The 9,523-nt window shown below is 39.8% G+C and overlaps 1 protein-coding gene across 9 annotated transcripts in view; it reads left to right on the top strand.

The window, feature by feature from the left end:
* Nucleotides 1-157: 157 nt before the first annotated feature.
* The window catches only part of FAM76B (family with sequence similarity 76 member B), a 49,397-nt gene continuing 40,031 nt past the window's right edge, over nt 158-9,523 (top strand). For 6 of the 9 annotated variants that reach the window (XR_003571167.1, XM_027883272.1, XM_027883273.1 and 3 more), the window contains exons 1-9: nt 158-326; nt 427-491; nt 1,021-1,075; nt 2,601-2,756; nt 3,689-3,885; nt 5,868-5,915; nt 6,110-6,190; nt 6,864-6,996; nt 9,416-9,517. Coding sequence is in view for 8 of the 9 variants with exons in the window: in XM_027883272.1 (XP_027739073.1) it covers nt 222-326; nt 427-491; nt 1,021-1,075; nt 2,601-2,756; nt 3,689-3,885; nt 5,868-5,915; nt 6,110-6,190; nt 6,864-6,996; nt 9,416-9,517 (942 nt within the window). In the remaining variant the exon portion in view is untranslated. The remainder of the gene's footprint in view (nt 327-426; nt 492-1,020; nt 1,076-2,600; nt 2,757-3,688; nt 3,886-5,867; nt 5,916-6,109; nt 6,191-6,863; nt 6,997-9,415; nt 9,518-9,523) is intronic. The other 3 variants (XM_027883275.1, XM_027883276.1, XM_027883278.1) reach the window with 3 other exon arrangements.

Genomic DNA, 9,523 nt, shown 5'->3' with positions numbered 1-9,523 from the left:
AGGGAAGGGCGGGGGGCGCGCGCGGGTGACGCCGCCGCCGACACAAGGGGGGGACGCGGGCGGCGCGCGGGGCCCAGCGCGGCTCCGACACCGGCGGCGGGAGCGGGAGCGGGGTGGGGGGCGGCGGCTCCTCCTCGGCGGCCCCTGCGGCCGCTCCGTCCCTCGCTCCGGCGGCACCTCCCCATTCCCCTCCCTCGGCCCGCCCGTGTCCGCCCCGCCGGATGGCGGCGGCGGGCGCGGCGGCCGCCCCGGCGCTTTATGCGTGCACCAAGTGCAACCAGCGGTACCCGTTCGAGGAGCTCTCTCAGGGCCAGCAGCTGTGCAAGGTGCGGGGCGCGGCGGCCCGGTCGGGGCCGTTCGGGGCGGCGGGCGGGGGAGGTGCGGGACCGGCCCGACCGGGCAGTAACGCGGTGCTTTCCCCCGCAGGAGTGTCGCATCGCCCACCCCATCGTGAAGTGCACCTACTGCCGCTCCGAGTTCCAGCAGGAGAGGTACGGCGGGGTCGGACGGTGTGCGAGCGCCTTCGCGGGAGCTGGGCCTGTTGGGAGCAGGGAAGACCGAGAGGGGATCTTGTCAATGCACACCGATATCCGAGAGGCGGGTGCCAGCAGGGTGGTGCCGCACACTTTTCGGCGGTGTCCGGCGGCAGGACAGGGAGCAGTGGCCGTAAACTAAACCACAATAAGTTTGCTCTCATCACGAGGCAGAACTTCTTTACACTGAGGGTGGCACAGCACTGGCACAGGCTGCCCGGGGGCATGATGGAGGCTCCCTCTCTGGAGACATTCAGAACCCACCAGGACACGTTCCTGTGTCACCTGCTCCAGGTGACTCTGCCTTGGCAGGGGTGTTGGCCTGGGTGATCTCCAGAGGTCCCTCCCAACCCGAACTATTCTATGATTCTATCCCTTCCAACCCAAACCATTATGTGGTTCTGTTTACTGGTAATTGCGTGGGAAAGAATATTAAGGTGTGTGTGTTTGTTGCTAAATTCACCTTTGTGCTGTTTTATCTCTTTAGCAAAACCAACACAATATGCAAGAAATGTGCCCAAAACGTGAAGCAGTTTGGAACGGTAAGTAGGCTCTCGGTTCTAAGTGCTGAAGTTAATTCATTTGTGCTTTAAACTGAAAAAAAAAAAAAAACCAAAAACAAACAACCTTCTCTTGCAACTAATCTTATTGTCTTTTGGGAAAAAAAATAAGCCCAGAGATTGCCATTCAGAAAAGTGATGGAAATGTCATTCCATCTCTTGATTTCCTCTTTGGGTTACAGTTCTTTTTTTCAACTTGAAATCCGTTGGGGTTATATGTAGCTTAAAGATTAAGAATAATTTCAATGTAGCGATTTGTAACAAAGTAAAGTTATTTCACCTCACACATGTGAAGTTATTCCCTGTGTACTCTCATAAGCACACACTTGATGGCAGGAAGACTGTTAGCCCTCTCTGTCCTTAGTGGGTGGTAAATGTGAAAATCGAGTGATATTGCATACTTTATATTATGTAAGTCTTAAAAACAGGCGTGGTAATCATGTTAAACTATTAAGTAGAAAAGATTTTGAGTATTTTCTGCATTCACGTTACTTTGCATTTTCTCATGTTGAATTTCAGCTCCAGTTCTGCTGGAAAAATGAATTTTTCTGTTATGTGAATACACACATTGTATCTGAGCCACCCTGCCGATACGAGTTTGTAGGAGGTATCAAGATAATCTTATTGTGGAACAAAAGGGCATAAATTCTCCAGGCTTGACATAAACGATAATAGATGAAATTCAGCTTATTTGAGAAATGTAACAGCTGTCAGTATGTAGTCAGGCACTTTGTGAATGTATATGTAAACTGAACAAAGAAATACTTTCAAAAACTTAAAGTGTAGCAAAATGAATTGCAGGACAGATCCAAAATGATTTTGTAAGTAGTTCATCAAAAATATAACTGCATTGAGGATAATCAGCCATTTCTAACCTATGAAAACTGACAGCAATTTTGTTTTCCAGGACTGTATTATTAGTCTAGTTGAGCATATGATATTAAAGTTGATAACCTGACCTGGTGATACCTGAAGTTGGTTTTTGGTTGTTGGTGGTGGTTTTTTGTTTGTTTTGTTTTTTAAGTTTCCTGCAGAATTGCGAGGGTCAGGATACTAATTTTGGAATTGTAGTGTTATTGAAGCTCTGAGTGTGCAAGGAAGAGGGATGCCTTCAGAAACTTCCACTCTAAAAAAATGACTTAATTACTCTTATTTTAAGTTTCTGTAAGTAATTTCTCTAGGAACGTAGTGAAACTGAGAGAAAATTCTATCAGATTAAAAAAAATAAGAAAACAACAGGTGTAGAGGTGAGTAATCAGATGGTCGTGTGTGTTTCTTTTATTGATTATGCATCTGAATTTTCATGCAAAGTCTAGACTGGTTTTAACTACTGAAAAAGCATCATTTTAGGGGAAAAGTTTGGTACTGAAGATGGAAATAGTAGGAAAAAAATTCTTTAAGATAGGTTGTATGAAGCCTTACTAGTTTCAAAGCATCATTGTTTGATTTGAAATACCTTCAGAAAACGCAAATGTATTGACTTAATTTCAACTTACCCTTTTTTCAGCCCAAGCCTTGTCAGTATTGTAACATTATTGCAGCATTTATTGGCACAAAATGTCAGCGTTGCACCAACTCAGAGAAGAAGTACGGCCCACCTCAGACATGTGAGCAATGCAAACAGCAATGTGCTTTTGATCGAAAAGAGGAGGGAAGAAGGAAGGTAGGCTTTGTTCCACATCTGTGGTGGCTTAGGCTGACAATACACAGTATTTCTTCTTCATAAGAGAAGGACTAGCAGGAATGTTCTCTGATATTAGGTTTAAGTTGCTGAGCTGTGCTTTACAATATTTAAATTAAATTTTGTAACTTGGCAATTGTTATGTTAGGTACTGAGCTAACTTACTTTAAATTAAATCAAATCACTCTTTCTAAAAATAGGCTTAAGTGTAAGCAGGTAATTGTAGCTGGAGAACAGAAAGTAAGTGGCTGAACAGTTCCTGGTGCTTTGATATTTATTTTATTTTTATTTTCTCAGCCATTGGATCTTACCTACATCCATAACTTGAATCTGTCATTTTACCTCTTCTGATTTGCTTGTCTTGCCTAAAGTACGGCACCAGAGAGGTAGACTGCTCTGAGTAGCCCTTTGTGTTCTGTTTTGTTAAATAGCTTTGGTGAGTACCACTTTGTCATTCCAGAAGGTGCTGAGGAAAAGACCTCAAAAGCCTCTTGACTGAATCCAAGAATGATACTGTTTTTACAGAAGAATTTACTTGGTACCTGTAAAATGTTGGCTGGACATCCTGATTCTACCTGCAGTACAATGGGTTGAGAGAGGGTGCATGGTGTCTAAATTAAAAAAGATTTGTCCTTTTAAAAAGTCATTGTCATTTCTGCGACATAGAGCAAGTCCAACATTTGCTAGGACTCTTTGTATCATAACTTTAAATTACAAAAATAACTGGGGTAAGATTCAGTAAAATCTTTACTAAAAGATAACGTGTATACCTTGGAGGTACAGTAGTGATGTTTCATACCAAAGAGATGTCTGTGTTTTTCCCAAAGATAACAGATGAATCGATTTTTTCTTGCAAATCTCTCTAGTGGAGATGTACTTGGAAATAAACCCTGCTATGAATTATTTCCCAAAAGGTTGATGGGAAGTTGTTGTGCTGGCTCTGCACGCTATCCTACAAGAGAGTGCTGCAGAAGACAAAAGAACAGAGGAAGAGCCTAGGATCTTCACATTCTAACTCCTCATCCTCATCTCTTACTGAGAAAGACCAGCATCATTCAAAACACCACCACCATCACCACCATCATCATCGTCACAGCAGCAGTCATCATAAGTAAGTATTTCAAAAATTAAAGTAACTGTTGGTAGCTCTTCATCTGTGTTCTGTTTGTACTGAGATAAGATCAAAGTTAGTATAAAAAGCTGTTTGAAACATGGCATCAGAAGCAGTAGCAGAATGTTGTTCTTCCATGGTCTGTCAAAATCCTTGTATTCTTCCAGTTTGAATGAAGGGAGTTTAGCAAAATGCAGTTGATGTTAAAATTGGTAGCAAGTCTAGAAAAAAAGCCCACGTAATGGCGACAGAAACAAGTCACTTAGTGGTAGACTGGATTTGGCTTTCTAAGCGGTAACTGCTGTGTGATAATTGCTATTTTACACACAGTTACCCTGGGATAAAAGGTGTGTATTTGCAGTGAGTACAGTACAGCTGCTTCATTCAGAATCCCCACCCTGACTTACTTCACCCTGACTGGTTTGTGCACAAATACTCGCGGTAAATGGAGAAGCAGAAGAAATAGTGTGGGATTATCTTCAGTCTAGGACCAGTTTGTATCTCTTTGCTAGTTTTTATAATCAAATCTTGCTGGAATAGGTAGTTTGTGGGTGGCTGTGATACTGACTTAGGGACATAGGACTGTCAGTTCAGTCAGTGTCACTCTGATAACATTTGACATAGTTTTTCCCGTCTTCTGCATCTTTTCTCAATATGTCATCTGTGGCCATGGAGTCAACAGCATACTAACCTTAACATACATACCCAATTTATTTAGTCATAAACCCCAGAATTCATTTGTGGTTTTATGCTGCCATAATAGTAGTCACAATTCTTATTTTCATTGGTAGGCTTATGGCAGCATAACTTTAGAGCTACTTATATTTTGTGTTGGATAGTAAATGCTGTGGCTGAAATGGTAATGACCCTGGTCTCAGACACACAAACCTTCCTTCTAAGCTCCGTGTTTCCAGTGCTTATGGTTTTTCATCTTGACTGAAACTTGCCTGTCTAAGTGTGACTGAAAGATAGAAGCAAAATACATTGGAATCATATTTTGAATGAGGAAAAGAGAAATGCTTTCACTTTAAAAAAGAGAAAAATAAGATTTGGGTTTTTAGGAATTTGAAGACAAAAATCATTCTTGTCATGCAGAGAGTTATTGTACTGTTCCTATTCTTTCAAATGTGCTAAAAATTAAGTTACAGCAAGTTAAATCTAGTTTAATGCACATGGCAGAGGTATAGTAAGGATTAAATAAAAAAATAGTTAGCTCTTTACTACAGAATAGATCTTCTGATATACTCAAGAGTTGTAACTATCTCTATACAGATTACAATGTTCCTGGTTTCCCACCTTTTGTTTTCTGTAGGCTGCCATGGGTCCATTGCTTCTGGTCCAGTCAATATGACCCTTTCTCTGTCCATTTCATTTATTGTTAAGATCAGACAATAGAGACAGTGAGGTAAAAATACAGATTCTTTGAACTATTTCACTCAGTGCAGTCTTCTACATTCTACTATTCCTATATCAGTGCTCTTTATTAGCTGCTTTTGAGATGATAGAAAGCAAATTGTTACACCTGAGAAATAGTTATTTTCAAGGATCCAAAACTTAACTTTGCTCTTATGCCACCACATGAGCTCTACTTCAGGCAATGTTCATACAGCAGTATGGAAATCCCAGGAGTGCTGCTTTAGACTGGCTTGCTGAGTATGAGATTAGCAACACAGAGTTAACAAAAATCAGGAGGTATCAGCAAAAAGGTTTAGCCATCAGTCTTGAAGTCTGCCCCTTGTGACTCACAATAGTATAGATATTTAGCCAAGAAATACCTTTATAACATCCTGACGTAGTAAAGCGTGATCAGGAATATGACAGATAGTATCGATGTCCAGCTGAAAATTTGTAAATTTTCACTTCTTTATTAGGGGGAAAAAAAAAAAGGTGGGGGGATTTTTTTCAAGTACAGATACCATTCACATAAACTTAGAAATAATGGCGTGTTTGGTCAGTTACCAAGTACATTTCACATATTTCAGAATCAGCAATCTGAGTCCAGAACAAGATCAGGGACTATGGAAACAGAGGTAAATATGATATTATTTATTAATTTTCATTTATCTTGCAGTTTTAATTTAAAGAATTTCCTTTTTCTTGCATTTCTGGCTAGTCTCTAGCATTCCAACTAGGAGCATGAGTTAGTTATTTTACATGTACCAAATGGTGATATTAGAGAGTTACATAGTATGAGGCTTTAGGTTTACATTTTGTTTGATTTCAGCCATAAATCCTCTGCAGCTATTCAGAATGAAACTCCAAAGAAAAAGCCCAAACTGGAATCCAAGCCATCAAATGGAGATAGGTAAAGTTATATTTTTGTAAAGCCGAGCCATTTCAACCAAATAAAGCACTGATTTGTGGCCAGTTGCCTTTTTTTTTTTTTCTTTTGTCTGAAGAATGAGGGAGGTGAAACTATTGTCTAGCCAGATGGATTATTGGGTGGCATCTGAGTGCTGTCAGTCAATTAAATGACTTTATTAGCAGAAAACTAGCACTGTTTTCCTGCTTTTAAGCTGTTTGGAGCAAAATTAAACAAAGCTTATGTATAAGGCAACAGTTATCAACCAAATGGTATTTGCTGACGTCAGTGTTTTATCAATTAGATGGCAGGGTTGAACCTGCTGCTTTAAGCTGACCCAGTATCTAGAGAATTCTTTTGGACCTTGATATGGGAGACTGAATCTTCATTCTGTCTCTGGCCAAATAGTTGGAATAAAAGTGGCTGCTTCAGTCAAAAGGTGTTTGTCCCCCTCAAAGCTAATACTGAATTATATTTCTGCAGGTGTATGTAATGTGTGCCATTAGTAAGGTAATTTGCCAGTTGCATCCATTTCTGTCAGGTACATACTTTTTTTGCATTAGTCCTTAAGGATGTTTGTGGAATTATTAATTATTTAATTTGAAATAATAAAAAAATAAACTGGGTTTTTTTGCTATTGATGTTGTAAGTAACTATTGTTTTTTACTTTTAGTAGCTCTATAAATCAGTCTGCAGACAGTGGAGGGACTGACAACTTTGTCCTCATAAGTCAGCTGAAAGAAGAAGTAATGTCACTTAAACGTCTTCTGCAGCAAAGAGATCAGACTATTTTAGAGAAAGATAAAAAGGTAAAAGTTGCACCTGCTTAATAAGAACTTTATAATTTTGTTTTCTGTTTTGTAGACTAACAGTGCCAAAACTGTGACATAAAACAAAAATCGGATGCAATTGTTTTATGTAGCAACTAATCAGATCTTACCATTTAAAGAACAAGTTTGGGACTTCTGTGTCATGAATATATTTTGTCTCTAAGTCAAAGAGGAACTCATCTTGCCTCACTTCAGCCACCCAGAAGTTTGCCTGTTTCTCAGGCTGCATGCCATAGGTCATGGATAAAATGCCAGACAGTGATTTGCCTGCTTTACATGTTCTAAACTGAGTCATGACAAAAAGTAGTAACCATTCTGAGTTTAGCATAGTTTTTATTTAGTTTTAAACTAAAGCAACTATAGCAATGTTAAGTTTACGTCCAAATTTACATTATAGTGTATGAAAATTAAATGTTTTGGTTTTATAAGATTGGTAGCATAGTGTAGTATAGGATGTCCAGTCTTTGTGGTGGTTGGAGACTAAAAGAAAAGCCTGGATTAAATAGATGTCAGTCAACATTAGGTCCATCTCTTATGAAGCCAGGAAAAGATCATGAGTCAGTAGGGAATTCACATCTCTTTTTATTTTTAATCTATTGGGCAAAGCTAACAAAAGGGTAGGTAAGAAAATGTCACCTGCTTCTGCATAACCACTGCAGTGACTTGTTTTGTGCTGTTCCCATAGAGAAAACATCTAATAATTTTAATATTCCCATTGCTAAAACTGTTTATTTGACGTCAGAGTTCTTTGAACTTAAAGACTCCTTCAGGCATGCGTTCCTCACTTTCAGAATGTCACTTACTTTCTGCAGCTGCTAAAGGGAGGAGAAAATCTGAACACACTGTACAATATTTGTGTAGCTGAAAAATTTACAACAAATTGATGCAGTGCAGGTTTTTTGTTTGTTTTGGTTTTTTGGTTTTTTTTTGTTTGTTTGTTTTTTGTTTTATGTGTGTGTGTGTGAAATGGTAAATTTGGAGACATGTACTGGGGTAAAAGCCTGAGCCAGACCAGGGGAAGATTCCCGTTAAGGTTGTGTCTCAAGATTTGTTCAGGGACAGCATTTGAATGATTTGGAATGCTCCAAAAAAAAACCCCTCTGAAATATATAACATGGCAAAAAAACCAACTCAGTACACCAGCTTTACAGACAATCCTCATTCATCATTTTTTGTTACGAGTCAGGATGTCAACCATGTCATTATCAGCGCTTACTGTTTGCAGTATTAGCCTTGTTTGTCTTTCTGCACGAAGTCTTAGTGAGACAACAAAGCATTACTGTGGAACCCTGAAACTTGTTTATTAGGAGGAGATTACAGTTTGCTGAATGTTCACAGGTAGTGTGTTTGCTCATCTGGTTGCGTATTTTGCTGTGGTGCAACACTACCACTAGTTTTTTTGATATGTGGCATGTGGTGTGTGGCTTCGTGTTGGATCCCCTGTAATCTACAATGGCCGTATGTGCACACCTTGAACAGCAGTCTGTGTACAAGGAGATACAATATGCCATTGTATCAACGTACCTGCAGTTGACCATTTGATTGAAAGTTCTTTTAAATACTTTGTTTCACTACGTGTGGTCTGACGCATACTAAGGTTAGTAATAGCGGTCTCAGTGCATCAGTTCAGGAGTGCAGGCTCTGGTTTCTTATGGCGTGCATCTTTGCTAGCAAAGAGTCTTCATTTCCTGATAAATCCGAATTGCCTGGAGAGGTTCAGAAGACCCCTGTGAGTCTGGGATGCTTTGAAGAACTAAACTTTTTGAAGAAGTGATTCCTAAAACTTCTATGTCCTTTTACAGCAAACTTAGTTCACCCAGCTGACACATGCATTCAGCACTTGGGTAAAAGCATGTATCACAGTTTAGAAACACCTGCCTCGGTGTATGTTGCCTGGATCTCCGTCTCAGCAGAGACCCAGTGGCAGCAGTACTACACTGTACACAAAACTTAAGTAATTGAAATTACATGTTTCCAATAACGCAGTTTAATTCATTGTTATGGATCGAGAAGCAGTGAAACTCTGGAATGTAGACTTCTGTGTAGGACAAATTGTAGCATAAAATGACACAAAAGAATCCTTTATGCTGTCTTTGTATGGAACATTTTTCATATGTTACCATACCATATAGCTGAGAGTTGTAACTGAAGATTTTGCTGAGGTTTAGCCTTCTTTATACAAAACAGCATAGTTACATAAGTCCAGTTGTTTTCTTCATATGAAATAGATAGAGATACTTTTCAAAGTGCTTCTGAAGTGTTGAGCTGTTAATACTGCAATAGTAAATAAATACAGTGTTTCCTGAGATTCCTGAGGCTTCCATAAATATTTCACAGATTGATTAGAAGCCATATACTGTAGCAGTTCAAGGAATCTTCATAGCATTCGTGTTTTCAGTTGACAGAACTGAAGGCAGACTTCCAGTACCAAGAGTCTAACTTGAGGACAAAGATGAACAGTATGGAGAAAGCTCACAAGGAAACTGTGGAACAGTTGCAGGTGAGT

Source organism: Empidonax traillii, unplaced genomic scaffold (genome assembly GCF_003031625.1).
Source record: "Empidonax traillii isolate 1590-97213 ecotype Southwest subspecies unplaced genomic scaffold, ASM303162v1 scaffold123:size1378231, whole genome shotgun sequence".
Lineage (NCBI taxonomy): Eukaryota > Metazoa > Chordata > Aves > Passeriformes > Tyrannidae > Empidonax > Empidonax traillii.
Note: the sequence above shows the minus strand (reverse complement) of the source record. Positions and strands in the feature narration are given on the sequence as shown.